This window comes from Arvicola amphibius, chromosome 2 (genome assembly GCF_903992535.2).
Source record: "Arvicola amphibius chromosome 2, mArvAmp1.2, whole genome shotgun sequence".
In the NCBI taxonomy this organism is placed as follows: Eukaryota; Metazoa; Chordata; class Mammalia; order Rodentia; family Cricetidae; genus Arvicola; species Arvicola amphibius.
This window is the reverse complement of record NC_052048.2, coordinates 115,743,896-115,764,439: the sequence shown is the minus strand read 5'-3', so window position 1 is coordinate 115,764,439 and position 20,544 is coordinate 115,743,896. Positions and strand designations below refer to the sequence as shown.

The 20,544-nt window shown below is 47.7% G+C and overlaps 1 protein-coding gene across 1 annotated transcript in view; it reads left to right on the top strand.

The window, feature by feature from the left end:
- The first annotated feature begins 12,865 nt into the window (after positions 1–12,865).
- The window catches only part of Prkce (protein kinase C epsilon), a 523,658-nt gene continuing 515,979 nt past the window's right edge, over positions 12,866–20,544 (top strand). Inside the window, 1 exon segment of the mRNA XM_038319964.2 lies at positions 12,866–13,978. Coding sequence (XP_038175892.1) covers positions 13,631–13,978 — 348 coding nt within the window. The 5' untranslated portion in view covers positions 12,866–13,630.

Here is a 20,544-nt window from a genome sequence, read left to right as displayed (position 1 = left end):
TTTTCCCTTTGGGATGCAGCTTTGGGACACAGCCTACGTTTTGGAGTGGATCAAAGACAAGGTCTTACCTGAAATATAAAGAAACGTTCTCGGAGCTGGAGAGATGGCTCAGAGGTTAAGAGCACTGCCTGTTCTTCCAAAGGTCCTGAGTTCAATTCCCAGCAACCACATGGTGGCTCATAACCATCTGTAATGGGGTCTGGTGCCCTCTTCTGGCCTGCAGGCATACACACAGACAGAATACTGTATACATAATAAATAAATAAATAAATAAATATAAAGAAACGTTCTCTCTACCTCAAACCAGAAACTACTGACTTAGGATTTCTGCCCAGCACTGAGTTCTGAACAACAGAGCAACAGCTGTCATCCTGTAGGGACATTTTCCCCAAACCTGTTATTTACACCTGCACCGGCCTCTGGAGTTATCAATGCTCTCGCAGCCTCCTCTGGGCTGAGAGCTGCCCTGTGAGTAGGCGGCGAGGTGACTTGCTTCCTATGTGGGATGACAATGCTGGCACCCAGGGACATCAAGTGGTTCGCTCCAGTTCCCACAGCTGGTAACTCATCAGATAGGGACTTGGAAACTTGGATCCTATCCCTGTTCTAAGAGAAATATCATAGGGAAATTGAACTGTAGGTGAGGCGATGGGTGTGGAAGGCAACCAGTGGAGCCTTTGATAACTTCAAAGCTAATTAGAGCAAGCAAACCACTGAAGAGGAAAGCAGCCTTAACACACATCTCCAGAACCCTTTCCCAAAGGGAGCTCTCCACCCGCCTCTTTCCAACCGTGTTTATTAACTCAAGGAACGAGAGTGTGTTTGCTTGATCTTAAAATTGGACTAGTTGGACAGTTTCCTTTAGGGTAAAGATAATTACGGTCTAAAGAAGATAGAACAGAGTTGGAAGAAATCATAATTTTCCCAAACTGTGGGATTTAAGAAAGAAAAGTGATAACTAGAAAACTTAAGAGATTTAAACATTGTGTCCCTGTGATGATATTCTGTATATTTATATTTTTCTCTTAAAAGCTTAACTGTTGGGGATGGAGAGATGGCTCAGAGGTTAAGAGCACTGCCTGTTCTTCCAAAGGTTCTGAGTTCAATTCCCAGCAACCACATGGTGGCTCACAACCATTTGTAATGGGTTCTGGTGCCCTCTTCTGGCCTGCAGGCATACACACAGACAGAATATTGTATACATAATAAATAAATATTAAAAAGAGTTGTTAATAATAATAAAAAAAGCTTAACTGTTGCTCATTGAAAGTTTTTTTTTTTTTTTAATTCCCCAGAGGAGCTGGAGGGAACAGGGACTCAGGCTTTCTTTCCAGTTAGTCTACACCTGAGACCTCCTGGCCCAGTACAAACAGGATAGAAAGGCCTTCTCTGGGATATTTTGCTTTCTGGACAAGAGTGGGTGGTGGGCTGGGGCCTAGGGGTTGTAGGCTAGAAAGGGTCAAAAGCCAGAACCTCTGCAAGGTAACTTTGGCTCATATCTGTGCCAGTCACCAGCCCTGGGCAGTAGCAAGCCAAGAACGGAGTGACCAGTAGTCCAAGAGGGACTCAAGCAGCTGAAGCTGCCAATGACCCACGTGACAGCTGGTGCCACTGCTGCCTTCTTCGGCCATTCTTTGACCTCATTCTAGAGACTTTTCATGATTCCAACAGAAGCTAGCAATTCCTAATATAGAAAACATGGATTCAAATAGACCACCTTGACACTACTTCCCACGCCTCGGAACTGTGTGATTATGTGCATAATGTCCCCAGCCGAGCTGTTGTTTACATGGATACAATCACTACGTATTTTAGGTGGTCTCGATGGGGCTCAAGTGAGGTTTTTCTTATTTCCACTTGAGACCCAGCTCATGATACTTGTACACCAGTATTAATTTTCTGTTCCTAGCTTCCTTTCTCGCCTCTTCCAGATTTTCCAGCTACATGAGCCACCCAGGAAGGTTCCTCTGAGGGGATGAATCTGCCAGCTGTGTTCTTCTTATGGAAACTAGGAAGCTCAGAGTCGGGGTCCTTGCATTGTATCCACAGCCTTCCTGTTGGTGTGAGAAAAACACTTGTGGAGCCAGAGTTCTCTTCTGCTGCCATGTGGGCTCCCAGGACAAATTCTGGCAATCAGGTCAAGCAGCAAACACCCTTTCCAACTGAGTCATCACGCCAGCTCAATCCACAGTGTTTTCAAGGCTCTCGAACCATTCATTATTAAAACAAACTATCCTAGTTCATAAAGCAAGCCTCAATTTATATTTACAATTATATATATAATATATGACCAAGATTTTCAACAACAGAAGGTATCTGGGACTTTCTCCTTCCAAACTTGAAGCTCTCTTGTTATTATTTTATAAACTAAATTTATAAACTAAATGAAAATTATATAACTAAAGAAGCCTTCACAGGGACAACTCAACCACTAAATGCTTACATTTGAAAATAAGAATAGGAGGGAAAAAATACTAGATCAGTGTCATTCAAGAATGTAGATGCAAAAATCCCCAATAAAATACTGGTAAATTGGATATAGAAATAAATAAAAATCAGCATGAACTTTATTCTGGGAAGGCAAGGCTTGTCCAACATTCTAAAACCGACCAAGGCAATACACTAGTTTAATGAAAAATTTCCTCTTTTATTTTATGTGTGTGGATGCTTTGTCTGCTTGTATGTCTGTGCACCACACACATGCAGGGCCTGTGGTGGCCTTTAATGGGCCATGCCTTGAATTCCAGCACTCAGGAAAAAGATACAGGCAAATCTCAAGTTCCAAGCCAGCCAGCTCTAAACAGGGAGTTCCAGGTCAGCTGGGGCTACACAGTAAGGCTACCTCTGTGTGAGACGGGGCGGGGAGGGGGCCGGGGAAAATCCTCAGTTGAAGGCTGGAGAGATGTCTCACAGTACTGCTCTCGCAAAGGGCAGTTTAGCTTTCAGCACCTGTGTCTCGTGGCTCACAATGGCATGTAGCTCCGGCTTCAGGTCCAGGGGGACACTGATGCCTCTGGTCTCCTCAGACATATGCACCCACGTACAGACCCACAAGACACACACAATCACTTTTTAAAATCTTCAAACCTCAGCAGCTATAACAGTTCATTTTTAATCACAGAATATAAAATGTTAACATGTGATCTTAAAAATCTAGAGAAATGAAGCGATAATATTTCTTTGGTCTGTTTGGATTCGGAATCTACTCGGGTCTCAGCCAATAGTGGTCGGTTATCACCGCCGTGAAAGAACAGTAAGACCTAGAGCGAAGAAATTGTAAAATGCTGGCTTCTCCAGCCCCGCCATCCATTTCTATGTCCTAATGAATTTGTGGTTGCTCTGTAAGCTGAGAATAGGGAGAGAAGCACACATTGCTTTTCAATTCTTAGAGACAACCCACAGCGACAAGGTAAGTTTTGTGGCATCAGAGTTCATTCTTGCATGGCTACACTCCAGTTCTCACCAGATAAGTGAGGGGCATATGTCACCAGTCTGTGTGGAAGCTCAAGGATGCGAGGTCACACCCAGTAAGAACAAGGGCTTGGGCCACAGCTCTGATATTACTGCTTGTACCTGAAGTCCATGATTCTGTCACTTCTGCTGCAGTTTGTCCTTTGCGGGACAGGTAAATAACCGCTCCTTGGCAGCCATGCTAGGGAGATGCACAGATGAGTTTCTGTTAGGTGAAGCGATGGGAGAACTTAGCTTTAGTGGCATAGGGAGGCTGGCAAGCCATGTTGGTTCTCATGATTTCATTTAGATTATTGCATTGCTTCCTTGAATTTCCCCCCTGCAGCCTCGTGTCTTCTGGCAGGGACAAGCAGAGCGTGAGGGCTCCTCAGACTTGGGGGTGTGATTGTTCTTAGTAGGATGCTGGACCCAAGGAAAATCCCTTTGTGTTCCATGACTCACCTTGGGGAAGAAGTTGCTGTCAGCTGGTGATAAAGGGATTAAGAACAAAATGTTCCCCAGAGAGGGCATTCCCTGAGAGTTACTTGTGCCATATTTTGTCCCCATCCATAATTCCACATGCCTGTCACTCTGTACTGTCTACACTTGACTATACTGAGGTCCACGAAGAAATGGACAGTTTACTCAGGATCCCAGATCAAAGTCCCTGGGTATTCAACTGGATAACCTCCAGCAAACCGGGCTATGGTGGAGGGACAGGCACCTCAGGCCATCCATTGGAGTGTCCAGGTGACGGTGCGAAGGACTCTCTGCGAGAGATACTAGCTAAGTGCACACTAAGGGCGTTTCTTTTCATTCTTTCACCTGTGCAGTGTTTATCTGGAGACTAGCGTGTGCTGAAGACACCAGCAATGGCCTAGAGAATCTGACCTACAGTCCCTGCTTCAGGGAACTTACTAGCAATGGTGAAGCATTTCTGTTTCTGTTGCTCAGAACAGACTATCTCAGGCTGGGAAGTTGTAAAGCAAGGAGGCTTATTCGGTCTCAAAGTTCTTCTCCAACGTCAGGACAATGGGCTTCTTGTTTGGCTGAATCAAGACTCACTTGGTAAGAGACAGAGCAAACCCGTGTGTGTGTGTGTGTGTGTGTGTGTGTCCTCTTATAAAGACAACAGTATTGAGGTGGGGACAATGGCTCAGTGGGTAAAATGTCTGCTGTGGAAGCAAGAGAAACTGAAGAGGAGAAGCCAGGAGGTGGGGGAAGGGGATGGGGTGTGGTGAGCTCAGATGTCATGGAAACCAAGGAGAGAACATTCCAGGAAGGGAGGTGACCCTGAATCGTCTACTGCAGAACAGGGTTCTGTCAGGTGAAGACTATAAACCAGAGCTGAGGATGGTGGAAGAGGGAGAGGGCCCAGAGAGCAGTGTGCGGGCTGAGGAGGGAGCAGGCACTGCAGAAACGGAGACAACGGAAATAAAGGAACTTCAGAAATGGGAGGAGGAATGAGGAGGCTGAGTGGTGGTGGGAGAATAGCGTGAAGTGGAGAAGGGTTAAACCCATGGTATCTCAAGTAGGTGAAAAGATGGCCATGATGATGCATATCCAAGCCCGGCACTTTGGAGGCACAGAGTGGAAAGATCAGAAGTTCGAGGCCAGCCTGAAAAACACTGAGAGTCAGGGCAGCCTCTCTACAGAATGAGACCGCATCTCAGAACAACAGTTTAGGTTGAAATTATGGCGACTAATGGGGAAAGAGAGGGTAATGGTGTACACATGATATGAGAGCACAATTGTCCTAGGACCATGCATGGCCCATTGCACCCTCCTCCAAAAGCCCTGGCAGAGATAAAAAGAATCTCTTCCCTTGCCCAGTCACTTTGCAGATGCTCAGCACGAGATAAAAGAGCCTCTGGAACCCTCCTTAGACTCAAGGCTCCATTCCCCAGTCTGTTCATTATTGGTTTGGGCTGGGGTGAACTAAGAGAGACTCAGCAGTTAGCAGAGGGAAGCCAGACAGAGCAAACCATGGCAAAAAAGGGATGGTCCTTTTTATTAGCTCGGCTCACAACAGCGATTTGCCAGTGTCCACCAGAGGGCGCCATGGGCTCACAGAGCAGGGCACGGCATGCAGGCGTTGGCCAAAGGTGCTGCCCAGAGGTACTTTTTGATTCTATTAATGCCTGGCACTCATTTGGACAAACAATGGAGAATCTACAAGAAAGTCATTCATAACACCCTTTTTCTTTTAAAATTTTTCTAGAGCAAACGTTATCAATACAAAAATGTCCTTTTGTTTGACCCTTGATACCCAAATAACTTGAAAAAACCCTACCAGTATCATTGTCTCAGAAGAATCATTAGGTTATTATAGTATGCCCAAGATACTTGGGCATCCCTAAATGAATCATGCTTGAACCTCTGAACTTTTAAACCATTTTTTTGGGGGGGGGGGTGGTAATAGTAGATTAAGACGGGTATCAAATAACTGTGCCATGAATAAAGTGGTAAGAGGAGGAAGTGGTTGAGAGCTCCAGGAGGCTCCGGCTTTGGCTGGGGCAGTAATGCTCTGTCCATGGACCATCAAGGTTCTTTACCAAGGGAAGGTCTATCAACAGTGCAGCTGTTGCAACAGAATGGGTGGATTTCACTGGTTCTAGTGAAACATTTGATTGTGCTCGATTCTTATCAGTGATAAACAGCAACAGTTCCTGCCCCTTGAGCCCTTGTTGATCCTGAAAGGTAGCTGAGAAAGTAGAAATGGATTGGCTAGATGCCCAGAGTGTGCTAGAGACAGGGAAGACAGCGGGTGCATCTATTACACCTGTCCAGGTGTCAAAGTCATATGCGGACATTAATGTATCTAGAAGGCATACAAGACATCAAGATGCACAAATAATGAACTTATACCAGGAAGGGTGATGCATGCTTTGCTCCCAGCATTCAGGAGTCAGGAGTTAGAGGATCTCTGTGAGTTCCAGGCCATCCTGGGCTACACAATGAATTCCAGGTCTGCACAGTGAGTTCCAGGCCAGTCAGAGCACAGTGAGATTGTCTTGAAACACACCATACAGACAGACAGACACACACACACAAACACACACACACACACACACACACACACACAGAGAGAGAGAGAGAGAGAGAGAGAGAGAGAGAGAGAGAGAGAGAGAGAGAGAGAGAGAGAGAGAGAGATAGTTTGATTTAGGTCCCTTCCTCTGCTCCCAGTTTTTCAAGACAAGGCTTTTCTCTGTAGTGGTGGCTGTCCTGGAACTAGGTCTGTAGACCAGGCTGGCCTCAAACTCACAGATATATACCTGCCTCTGCCTCCTGAGTTCTGAGATTAAAGGTGTGTGCCACCATCACCTGGCCTGGTTTTAATCACCAAAACAACACAAGAATTCCATTGTCCCTTTGGGAGTAAGTACATCGTTATCATAATATATTATGTATTTTATTTTAAGAATTATATCATACTGGTATAAGGTTAGTTTAATTTAGGATCAATAAATTAAGACAAACCCAGACCTTGGGTATAAAGAAATGTCACTACTAAATAATTAAATGTAACTGACATTGGCATCATTAAACAATGCTGTATTGCTTCCAGCATGACAATGTTTGTTTAGTTATTTACTTATTTTTCAGTGAATTTAACTAGGCAGTTTAATACTTGGGTCTAGACCTCTAATTAGTGTTTTCTTCTTTCTTTTGTTGTTGTCCTTTTTGTGCAAGTCTCAGATTTCTCTATGTCCCAGATTCCTCATTTAATGACAATAAAGATAAAGTTCTCTGTCACATCCTGCAGAGAATCAAACAAGTCCCCTCGGCTCTGTGGTGTGTGGACGTCTCCTTAATGTGGCATTAAGGGTCTTTGGGATCTGTAGAATGACATATGAAGGAAAAAGGAGGGGGGGGGGATCATTGATTCCCATAAGGGGTAGGATTCCCCATGTCAGCATGTCTTCTCTATGTGGTGGCTCAGGTCTACCCGGGACCAAACTTGCTGTGATCATGTCTGGTATCATGCTCTACCCCGTGGTGGCACTTACCAGCTGAACTATTTATCTACTATGTTGGATACAGATTTACTGTAATACCTATAGTCTCCAGGGCTACCCACTCAATACTCCAGAGCCTTGCTTATGTGGATGGGAGAGCTTCCCAGCCCCCTGCAGTTGGGTCAGAGGGGTCACATCACATTACTGGTTCTTTCTATCAGCTGGTGAGCAGCAGAGACTTAGTTGTTTTCCAACACTATTTGCCTGTGGAAGACCCTCCGACAGCCTTTGCTCTGTGCCCATCATCCGCTAGGTTCTATCAGCTTGGACACAGGGACAAGAGCGATGGTAGGTGGGGCAGAGTTCCCACCAACATGTGCCACGTGTTTTGGCATCCGGGGATTGCTGATCATATCCCAGCAGCCAGCAGCACATCTGAGTTCATCCAAACCAAAGCCAGCTCCACCCTGACTAAGAAACAATGAAATGACTTGATCTGGTCATCTCCTGGCTGAGGAAGAATTAGTCAACAACCATTTTCTCCAGAGTACCCATCCTAGGAGAGAGAGAAAGACAGGGAGGAAGGAGAGAGAGAAAATGGGAGAGGGGGAGGGGGAGGAAGAGGGAGGCAGGGAGGGAGGGAAGGAGGGAAGGAGGGAGGGAAGGAGGGAGGGAGGGAGGGAGGGAGGGAGGGAGGGATCTTGAGGAATGAATTCAGAACTTCTCATATGCAAGACCAGTCCTTTACAACTGAGCTACACATCCAGCCCTCAATGCCCGAATCTATTACATAGCAAGTACTTAGTAAAAACCTTTGGATTAATACGAGTATTTAAAGGGTCTGAACACAGCACAACACATGAGAAAGGAGCAGATATACGGGATATTATCTCCATGTGGTGTCCTAGATAGTGGGAAGTCATTCCAGGGAACTATGGAAAGAGGGTACCAGGCCATCACTCCCCTGCATCCATTTTTAATCTTTATGAGGTGGCCATTGATCCCTCTATCTCCTTGTGGGTTCAAGTGAAAGTTGGCCTCTGAGTTATAGGAATGGAGTTCAGAGTAGAGCGAGGGCCAAAATTAGTCATGGTAGGCGAGGCAAAAGCCAGCCCAAAGAAAGGTGGGTCTAGGAGAGAGTTGGGAGTGCTGGAGTGGACGGGAGCTAGGCTGGGGTGGGCTGACCAGGCCAGGGAAGGCTACTGTTCATGCTGGTGCGCGCTTCATCCCCAGGCCTAGGTGGCTGAATTCTTTTCCATGGAGCCTGTGAGGGATGGATGATAGAGCCTGATCATGGGGACCTTTTCAAGGCCCACTAAGTATCTATAAATGACAAGGATTGGCACAGCAGCAGGGACACAGATATAAGGAACCTTATAAATACTATAAGGTTCTGGCCCCTCCTTCGCTGCCACCATTAGCAGATCTAAACAATACCCACAGAGGGTTCATTCTGAACAGAGTGCAAATCATCCTCCATTATACATCTCTCTGCTACCCTGTTTCGAGGTGAGTCTGCTGGGGCGAAGTTACAGAAAACAGAAACCGGTTGTTTGCTATCCTCCCTGCGCCTCCCCACTACAGTTCGAGGGACCAAACGCAGGGCCCCCCTGAAACACACTAGGCAAAGTCTCTACTTTTGAGTTATACTCTGATACAAAACTGGCTTTTAAAAGAATGCATTCTAGCAATACTTCTCAGCCACTAGAATGTTCTGTGTCTCTGAGCAGTTCAGAACCATCTGCATGCCCTAGAACTGTCAGGTTCCCACCTACTTCCTCTCCTGTTCCTACCTGAATAAGCCATGCTAGTTACTAGTTACTAGATGATACTAGATACTAGATACTCCTTCCATGTGCTTCATGGTCTGTTCTCCTTGCCTCCTTTCCCTGTCTGCTGTGGAAGGAATTCTGACTCAAAGGGTCTGGTGGTGATGCTTCCCTAAGCTCCCCCAGGCAAGGGATGCTGCTCCTATTCCTGGAACTGTGGTTGCGACATGGGCCGCACTGCCCTGGGCAGCCTTGCTGCACTGGGACATTACTCCTTCCCCATGCCCCCAGCTTGATCGTCTTTGTTACATTCTTACATCATTTTTCTTCCTCTCTTCTGCCCTCTCTCAAAGATTACGAAATAACTAGAATACTGTTACAATCCAAAACATTGTTTTACTCATTGTATATACAGTTGGCTTCCTGTCCTTTACACTATATGCAGGACCAAGAGAACCATGTCGTAATCATGATCAGAAGTTTACATTCTCAGCCCTAGCTGGCAAAGGCCTGTTTTCCTTTTAATCTGGTGTCTGAAGCAGGTTATTTTAGACGAATTTAATAGTGTTCCCTTATACTGAAGTGGTGCATGCTTTAGATCCCAGCAATTGGGTTGTCAGAGGCAGCCGGATCTCCATGAGTTCGAGGCCAGCCTGGTCTATAGAGTGAGTTCCAGGACAGGCTCTAAAGCTACCCAAAAAACCCTGTCTCAAAAAAGGGGGGAAGGGAGGCTGTAATGAGAGCAGTGTTTGCATGAACAGCACCAGCGTGCCTCCTTTTCATATAGAGTTTCAGCCAATACACTACTGGCACTATAATTTTTATTATTATTGGTCAAGTGTTTTGTATTCCTGATGCAAAAGACCTGGAATTGGAAGTAGACTGAAACTGTTCACCCCGAGAACGACTCACCCCGAGAACGGCAGTCTGACCGTGCACACTGGTAGCCTCTTAAGAGACAGGCATTTTTTTTCTATAACCTTAACCAGGATGCTGGGTGACAGTATTGGAAGCATGTGGCTTAGCTGTTTTAAGGTAGTCATAGAGACAGCAAAAGACTCCAATGTTTTAAGTCTTTAATATGTTTGCTTGCAGGAAGCAGGGTGTGGGAGGAGAGGGAAGGGGTATGATGTATTCCAAAAGTTCAAATTTAGCGCTTAATTTTAAACTTATTTCTTGTTTAATATACCCAAAAGAGAATTTAGGCCAATGATTTTCCATTCCAATTCTATTGGTATGTCAGTTAGGGTCTGACAGACAAAATCAGTAAGACAGTGCGAAATACCAACTAGTTAAGTCAGGAACACTACTAGTTAAGTCAGGACATCAACTAGTTAAGTCAGGAATGCTACTAGTTAAGCGAGGACCACCACTTAGTTAAGTCAGGAACACCAACTAGTTAAGTCAGGAACACTACCTTGTTAAGTCAGGAAGACTACCTTGTTAAGTCAGGAACAACACCTAGTTAAGTCAGGAACACTACCTTGTTAAGTCAGGATCTCTAAGTTTAAGAAATCCCTGACTTGCTGGACTCCCCAGCAGGCCCAGGACTCCTGGAGGGCAAATGAAGCGATCAATTTAGGTAGAAAGCTTAATGGGTGTCAATAATCCGAGCTATTTAAAACGATCTAAAACTGGCATATTTTGTTCATCCTGGAAATTCACATTACCTTTTAGTTTTTAAAAATGGCTTAAACACTATTTTGTTTAATGAGCTTCTTGGCATTCTTTAAACTTAGGAATGTATCCCTATCGTTTCTTTAGTGCTGGGCCTGCTTCCTAAACACACAATCTAAAGACAACGTCTCATTTGCCATTACTTTTTAATGTATGTCCTGAAAGGAAGTTTTTAAATCATTATTATTTTTCAAGCATCAATGATCTTAAGACCATAATCGTTCCCAAGGCTGCATTTTTAGCACCTATAATACCAATTTATCCCATGCAACAGAACTGTCTCCAACTACTATTAGTAAACTGAGCGCGGGTGGTGGGGCGTGACAGCAAGCTTCAACTTTTGGAGGAGATCCGCCCGAATGCCTGTGAAACTCCTAAGTTCTTTTTTTTGGATGGGGGGTGTTAGGGAATTGTATTGCACTTGATATGGCGTTCCTGGAGACTGCCTCTTGCCTAGTCTTTAAGCCACAGGGAATGATAACCCTTTTGCAGAGAGAAAAAAAGTGAACGGGATGCAGTTTGTACATTTGGGTCAACACTTATCACAGTCGCCAGAAAAAACACTCTGCTTTTCACGATCCATACGAACAGCCGGACTTGCCTTGGCACACCGGTGAGGGCGGAGGTTTTCTTTTTCCACTCACCCAGCCCGGAGCTGCTGCACCAGCCCCTTCCTGGGCGCAGGCTGGAAGTTCCCGCTGCTCGGCGCCCTGGGCCTGGAGCGCTCCGTCAGGGCCCTCCGAGGTTTCCTAGTCCCCTAGACTCAGGGCTGTCCCCCGCCTGCCGCCTTTCCCGGTCCCGATCCCGGGCGGAGGAAATTCTTCCCCAGCAGCCTAGGGCTCGCCTCACGTGACCAGCAGCCGCCGTAGCCTCTTCCAGAGAGAGAGTTTAAAGGTTATGGAGGAAATTAGCGTGGATACAGCCACCGGCCCCCAGGAGGGCTCAGCCGGCTTTCCCGCAGCCTAGACGCCTGCTGTCAGCGCGTGGATCCGAGCCTTGTCCCCCTTAAAGGCACACGCGAGGTCCCCATGTGTAGGAGGAGTCACTTTGAGAAATAAAGACTCTCGAACCGAACCGGGCCGGGATTCTACCAGGCTTCTACTTGTCAACAAGTTCTTGCAACCGGAGCAAGTCCGGGACAGATCCCTAGAGGGGACAGTCTCCCCAAGGAAAAGGAAGAGGAAAATTAGGTTTTAAAACTCACACCCAGCAAAAGAGCTCAACAGTCCGGGTAGCCCCTCCCCCATCGCAGCACAGTGTAGAATCCCGGGACGGAGTGACAAACAGGCCAGCTCTCCCGCCGGCGGCTGGTGACCGCCGCACTCTAGACAGAGTGGGGAAAATTGCTCAGTCTTCTGGAACATTGGGACACCCTCCATTCCCCCAACCCCGGTTCTAAAAAGTATGTTGGCTGCAGAGAGTGCGAGAGATGCCTGTCGTTCCCCCCCCTCACACACCCCCGCCCCGGGCTTTCTGAGTGCAGACCCCGCTCTCCCGGTGCGGACCAGAGGCGCACAGACTCGGCCTGCGACACTCGCCCCCGCATCCCAGAGCCGCCACCCTCCCGTCCTCCTTCAGCTTGCTCGCACGCCGCCGCCACCGGACCGGGCTGACCGGCTCGCTGCTGTTTTCTGCTCAGCTCACTTTTCCCGTATTGCTCCCCCAACCGGCAAAACTTTCTATTTCCCCAAACACTGTCGCGCGCGCGCGCGCGCGTGCACACACACACACACACACACACACACACACAGACACACACACACACACACACTGACGTCTTTTGCGCATTTCCTGCATTAGAGGGAGGGAGAATCGCTCGCACGGTGATCGAGAGAAGGAGATCGCGGGCTGAGCGCTCTGGCCGGCGGCGAGCCGGCCGTGCCGAGAGCGCGGACGCGGAGAGCGAGGCGGGCGGGCGGGCGCCGGCGGCCGGGAGGAGGGGCCGCGCCGAGTCGCAGTCCCTGCCCCGCCGCCGCGCTGCGCACCGCCGGGTGCCGGCCTGCGCCCAGAGCCCGAGTGGCGGCCACCTCTACCTCCAGTGCCCGCGCGGATGTGAGATCCCGGGAACCGGGCACCTCGCGATCGCCAGCTGCGGCGCTTCACTGCTTGGCCCCAGAGGCGGCGGCCGGGCTGGCTGTAAGGCTTGTGGATTTTTAAAAAATTTGGCTCCGGGGAGGACCATTTCCTCTCGACATGCATCCCTCCGGATAGACAGCACATCCCTCAGTTCACCCTCCACCCCGCGCCGTCCGAGGCAGGCGCTGGGTGGGCGAAGAGGATCCGGGTTGAAATCTGCGCCCCCGGTTCTCGTCCCCGCCCCGTCCCGTCACCCCCTCCCCCTCCGGGACTCGAAATTGCCGGGGGATTATGTTTCGGAAAGGTAGGTGAGCGCCGGGAGCGGCGCCTGCTTCTCAGCACACGGACCCGGAGAACCAGAGAGGCAGCGAGTCAGCCCCCGCGGCTTGCAGCGGAGGCGACAGCTTGTCTCCTCCCGTGGAGGTGTCGCCAGTGGTTGGGGGGGAGAGACTTGCTCCAAAAACGGACGTCTCCAACTCTCCCCCCTCCCTGTTTTCCGTTAGGAATCCGGCGAGGAAATACATGCACTCGCTGAGAATCGCCGGCGCCAGGGCGCAGAGCCACAAGGTGTAGTGAGAGTGGGGTGGGGCGAGAGGGGACCCAGGAGTCCCCCAGGCTCCCAGCGCGTCTGCTGCCTGCTCTTCATTCCTGCCCTCGGGGCGGACGGAGTGACCCCGGCTCTAGTTCCCCGCCCCGACCATGGTAGTGTTCAATGGCCTTCTTAAGATCAAAATCTGCGAGGCCGTGAGCTTGAAGCCCACAGCCTGGTCGCTACGCCATGCGGTGGGACCCCGGCCACAGACTTTCCTTCTGGACCCCTACATTGCTCTCAACGTGGACGATTCGCGCATCGGCCAAACAGCCACCAAGCAGAAGACCAACAGCCCGGCTTGGCACGATGAGTTCGTCACTGATGTGTGCAATGGGCGCAAGATCGAGCTGGCTGTCTTTCATGATGCTCCTATAGGCTACGACGACTTCGTGGCCAACTGTACCATCCAGTTCGAGGAGCTGCTGCAAAATGGGAGCCGTCACTTCGAGGACTGGGTGAGTACAGCCCCTCCACGTCCAGGAGCCCGGGGTCCCAGGGAAAGACCTGCTGCCTCGGGATTGGTCGTGAGGTTCAAGGATGTGTGTTTGTGTGTGCATACACGTCTCAATTTCCTTGAAGATGCACGTTTTATTTCGTAGCTGGAGAGACATACATATTAGGATAAGAGAGATGAGATTTGCCAGGTGGGCACGGCACTATCTCTGGTCTCCTTTATGCCCTCCCGAAAATGGGCAGTACAGGGGGGTTTGCGAGTTGGGAGAGCCCAAGAATGCAGGTGCATAGCGTGGCAGGGGGACCTTCTGCAAGTGAATGGTGGGCTGGCTGAGTGACTGTGTATGGAGGGGTCTCTCTGTCCTTGGAGAGACACGTGTAGCTTAGACTGGAGGTTCTTGTGCAGCCTGGCGTTGTCCTGGGTAGCCCAGTGAGTGGTATTAAAGATCCCTCTGGTAGGAAGCCTTCTTGTTCCTAAATCATTGGTTAACTCATCTGCTGTGTCTGACGGTGTCAGTCCCAGAAACACCAGGCCAGCTTGTTTTGCCCATCTACTTAGAATGCTGTATTTTAAAAAGGACTCTGTGGTTATAGAGGTCGGGACTTAGAATCTTAACGTGATATGCTTCCATGCTTTGATTGCCAAGACGCTGTAGGATCAAACACTATTTTTGAAATTTAGTTAATTGTTAACTGATTACACTGTCAAATATTAGGGATTTGGGGGGGGGGAAGGCCTTGCCGATATACCTTAAACCAGATGCATTCAACCTTGGCACTTGGACAGTTAGAGAAACCAGCCTCTCCCACCCCCTCTCATCTCGGAGGAACAGTGTTAAATTAGGAAGCGAATAGCTCTGTCTTCAGGTTGGCTACATGCTTCTATCTGGAGCTAGTGTTGCTATGGATGAATATATTTTCAGGGTTCTTTGGTTTGCACAGGGAGCTGTCTGCGCTGCCTCCTGAAGAGTCGCAGAAGAAGGACCGCTTTCTGCTGAAAGCACAGATAACTGCATGAATATCTTAGGGGTCAGAGGGTGCACATGTCCTTGGCATATCATTTTACCTCATATTTTAAACATAGTTTTCATGGACGGGGCGTTTTAGGGGGAAATGGGAGGGGGAGAACCTGCTCTTTTTCTGCTCCCGCCTGTGATAGTACCTTCCGGGAACCATGGTTACTAACAGGGCTTTCAGGACAACCCTAGGAAGCCGCATGAGCTGAGCTCTAGGAGATCTGTGATTTCCACTTTAGGACAGCAGGGCAAACCATAGGATCCTGAACTCGACTTTCCTTCTGGCTTGCTGTAAATCTGCTGTGATCCATGGTGATACCCAGAGGGCCTTGGAGGGATAACTAACTTCAGAAACAGGCTTGAGTGTTAAACATCTGTGGTTTTGCATAAAAAGGGGAAGAAAACTTTGACTAGAATAGCAGGAAGGTGGAGCGCTTTGCAGGAGGTGCTAAGAGGGGATAAACAGGGCAGAGAGCAGTGAAGGTGAACAGCGGGTCTATGTTTTCCACATGCATGTTCCAGTTGGAAGGATGCATCAGAGTGTCTCTGGTAACACTGAACTGAGGTCTCCTCCAAACGCAGGGCAGAACAGGATAGTACTTTCCTTGGCTCTTCTAGGGAACTGTGCAGTCAGAGCTTGTTGCTTTATAGCCGTTCTCCAAGGTTCTTACATTGATGCTGCTTTTGGCTCTAGACCAGATCTTCTAGTGCACAGGCAAAATTTCCCGACAAGGACATTGAGTTCCAGAGAAGCTAAGTGGGTACCCAAGGTCGCACGGCAAGCACAGGTGGGTTGGAGGTTGAGCCCTCCCCTCCTAATGCTTCACTGTTTGCCCAGTGGGGAACAGCCTGTCTGGCTTCCCAGGCTATTTATTAGCCCTGCAGATTCATATGCTGTGGCCCTGACATTTTTATTGTCTGCGATAACGTGAAGTGCTTTCAGAATCATTATCTCTTCTGCCTTGTAGCAAGTGTGAATTGGATATGACAGGCACTGGACAGATTCAAAACAAGACGGAGAGCAGTCCAAAGAATGAATCGAGTGGTGAGCTGGTTGGGACTGGGAGATGCTGAGGCTGCTCTCTGAAGTGAATATGGGGGACCCCAGCAACAGTGCCGATCAGCCTGGAAACAGTCAAGTTGTAAAGGGACCACCTTCCCCATGTCTGTCACCCAAGTACACCCACAGCATCGCAGCTGTAGGTAGACTTTCCTGGGCTTAAATCTTGAGTACCGTTCTGGGAGGAAATGGAGAGACATACCCATTCGTAGGTATGGATCTGAAGCCCAGCCTGAAGTAATCCGATGTGCTCCTCTCTTTCCTGTGGAGTACCTCAGCCGACTCTGCACGCACCTGCCCACTGAGTTCCCTATGTGATCAAATTCTGCTAGGGAATCTTACCATTTTAACTCACCCAGGGATAAAATAAGAGGCCACAGGTTACTCTCAAGGGACTTGCATTTCTCTAGGGGAAGGACACAAGGCAGATGCATATAGATACTTAAGTGGTCATTCAGTTCCAAATGAGTGGCAGGCACTACAGTAGGTTGGAAGTTCAAAACCAGAGTGTGCTAGGAAGGTTGGGAGAATTCAGGAAGGCTCCTGGAAGGAGGGTACACAGGCACATTAAGTATTAAAGTTTAGGCCATGTTTAAAGACACACCTGTCGAGGACACAACGTGTCAAGTTTGGACACTGCCGGCAGAAAGTTGTGGAGAGAACCTGTGTTCAGGCTGCAGAATGGATACGCATGGCTGAGCTGAGGACACGGCAGAGCCAAGTTTACCCGGTTTAATATTCTTATTTCACTGCCACCTGAACTATAATTTAATATATTTTTTTTTTAAAAAAGCAAGCAAACAAACAAGCAAAAAACCAAACTGGTTCTTTCACTTTGTACTAATCTTTCCTCAAGCCCCACTTTCTCTTATAGAACCACAGGTTTGGATTTGGTGGTTTTGGCTTGTTTTTGCTCACATTCAAATAACTATGAATGTAAAATGCAAAGAAAGGAAGCTCATCCCAGTCAGTACCTTTTAATATCACTAGGGATGTGGGACTGAACAGTGACACTCCAGAGCAGAATAAAATGTTGAGGACCGAGGCGGAGAACGTGAAAAGCACGGGCTATGGGAACTATGCTCCAGACCGTAAAGAAGACAGACACTGCAGCTTATGACGACCGAGGGGGCTACTGTAGACAGAGCCCGAGGCAAAGAGAAGGCCGGATCTGAGCTAAGTTTTTGACGAACTAGATGAAATGCTGCTGACCTGGATGTGCATAGGAGTCACTAGGGGAAGGTACTAGGGAGGGAGGTTCACAGCCCGGCCTCCTTAGAGCCATTGCTTCTGTGCTTGGAGATAATCGTGAAGAATCTGCACATTTAGTGGTCTGTCCTTTGAGTTGCTTGCTTTGAGAAGTACAGCTAGCATAGGAATTGTGGGCAGAGATAGGGCTCCAGAATCTGTGGTGATCACAGTTGATGATCAGAATGTCATTTTTTTTTTTTTTACTGATGGCCACATTTTTCCTTTACTTATTTTTATTTAATTTAGCATGCACACTTATGTGTACTCATACATGTACGTGTGTGTTTGCGCGCATGTGTGTGTGTTTATGGATGTACGTATGGACATCAGAGGACAACCCACAGGAGTTACTTTTCTCCTTCAGCCCAGTGGGTTCCAGGGCTCAAACTTACAGTTTGGTTCGGCAGCCGTCCTCTTCACCAGCTGAGCCCCCTCTTTAGCTCTCTACTTTATTTTTTGAGACAGAGTCTCCTCACTAAGGAGGAAGTTTGTTTCCACTGGTCTGGTTAGCTGGTCACTGGGATCTGCCTATCCTGCCTTCTAGGCAAGGTGCTTGGGGTTACAGACCCCTGAGGCAGCACCTGGCTTTTGTGTGGGTCTTTGGGGTTGTGCAACAAGTCCTGAAATGGCTAAGTCATCTCCAACCCCCATATTTCTTAAAACAAGACTTGTAAGAATAATTGTGTCAACTATACATATTAGGATTCATACTTGATGAGGCAGAGGTTGAGTGAGGACTAAGTAGGGTCTTTTGCTTAGGGGACACAAGCTAGGGAGAAGGTTTTGAGTGCCACCTGTAGGTGACAGCTGCTGCTGGCCTCTTCACTGTCTGGGTTTCCTCACCGATTGCTTCAGTAATGTACAAAGTGAGCTCAGCTCGCTCTTTGACCAGTACTATGTTGGCAGACATCTTTGGTGTGTGCCAGTCTCTTGATTTATCTCGTCACGGATGCGTTTATTTATTTATGATGCATTTATTGCTTTTTAGAAATGGGGTTTCTCTGTGTAGCCCTGGCTCTCCTAGAACTCACTCTGTTGACCAGGCTGGCCTCTATCTAACTCAGAGGTCCTCCTGCCTTCCTCCGCCTCCTGACTGAGGGTATTAAAGGTGTGCACCACCATGCCGGGCACAGATGCATTGGTAATGTAGTAGCTATGTCTGAAGATCACCGTCCTCTGAGAGAAAAGTAGTTCTCTAGAGTATTTATCCCAGTTTGCTTTCGGTGGATAGGATAAACGACTCTGACCAAAACTAACTTGGAGGGGAAAGAGTTTATTTTATTTCGTAGTCTGTCAGCAAGGGAAGCCAAGGTAGGAGCCCCAGGTAGGAACCGAGGCAGGGACATGGAGGAATGCTGGCCACTGACTTGCTTCCTCCGGCTCATACCCAGCTGGCTTTGTCATGTAACTCAGGACCACCTGCCCAGGAACCACACCACTCATGGTGGGCTGGGTCCTACTGGTAGCAGTCATGGAGATACCACAGACGCACCACGGGTCAGTCTGATGGAGAAGAGTTCCTTCTTCTCGGGTATGCCAAAGTGACAACCTCAGCTCCCTGTGGCAGCTGCTAAGGGTCCATGCTGGGTCTAGACTGCTTGGGTTTTAAGGCCACCTTTCCCCATGACCTAAGTCTTCCGTGACCTTTAGTGAGCCATTTAACCTTTCTGAAATTTGGTTTCTTCCTGTGTAAAAAAAGAAAAAATGGATTATGGTAAAAATCATCTGCCTGAAATGCTGGCTGTAGAGGAATTGAGTTTATATTCGCAGTGTGCTTGGACCAATGCCTGGCCCTTAGTATTGGCTCAAAGAATGTTTGTTAATTGCCCAGCTGAATGCCCCGGCACTGGAAAGAGTAGGCTAGTGGAATGGCTCTGCCTTGGTCAAAAAGAATCACTTGAGGGAGATTATTACAATATCACTGCAAGGGTCCAGCCCCTAACTATTGATTCTGATATCCCCATAGATCCTGGGGACATGGCCCTGTTAAACAGACCTCCTTCTGTATTGGGTCCTTGTACATTGCACAAGGACATGTCTCTATCCTCTTAGGGAATTTCTGAAATTTTTTCAGTGGGTAGGATCTATAAAGGGGGCATGGTTAGGATGGCAATTGTCCATCCAAGATCCTTTTGTAGACATCTTCCCTATTGCTATGATACTTGTCATCTAATTCAATATTGCTTCCCTTGGCATATAGGGTATGGTATAACTATTAGTTAGTTCTTGGTCTAGGCCTAGCACATCCATACTCCTGCTTTATGGCAGTCAAGCATACTCTGTGATCTGTTCCTCCCTCCCTTTGTTCCCCTCCCCCTCCCCTCCCCCACCCAATACCCAGCCAGTGTAGTGGATAATTGAGGCTTTCTTGCTCCCCAGTGATCACCTGCCTTTAGAATCATTGAGTTCTTACTGTAGTTCCCAGACACTAACCGGTTACAACCTTGGACATGTGACTTAAGCCCCAGATGCCTGTTTCTTGGTTAGTAAAATGGAACAATGAGAATTCTTAACCACTTAGGTTGTTGTGTGAATGAAGTAAGGAAGTCCTAAGAAGCTCACAGCAAAAGATCTGGCCATATTGCATTTCAACAAATTGTGTTAATATCTGAAGACTTATGGGTTGGTAGTCCTAGATTTAGATGAACATCTTACGATGAACATATGGCCTAGTGAAAGACATTTTTCTCCTTGCTCTGTGAATGTGTTTTTATAAAAAAAGTCTTAGGTCATCTAAAAGTAAATTTAATTTACTTATACTTAACAATTTTTCTTTTATTAATCCTTTGAGAATTGTGTGTTCGTTGTATTCTGATTATACTCATCTCTCCAACTCCTCCCAGCTCCACCCATCTTCCTTACCCTCCCAACTTGGTGTCCTCATTTCTCAAAGCTCATCCACAACAGTCTGTGCTGCCCACCTTCTCCTAGGCGTGTGGCATCCACTGGAGCGTGGTGGACCAGCCAGTGGCCATACCCTTAAAAACTTATTCTCACTCCCTCAGCAACTATCAATGGACAATAGCTCTTCAGCTCTTAAAAGCAATTTCATCACTTTTGATCAGATTGCTTTGGCAGACCTAGGAATTATTGCTATTGGAGACATTATTTATGGAAGATGATTAGTGATCAGAAATAGGAACATTTAGGAACTAGTGTTTGGTTTGACTGTAACAGCCTTACTTAGTTTGAGGATCTAAATACATTTTCAATGCTGTTAACTTTAGATTCTTTTTATTTT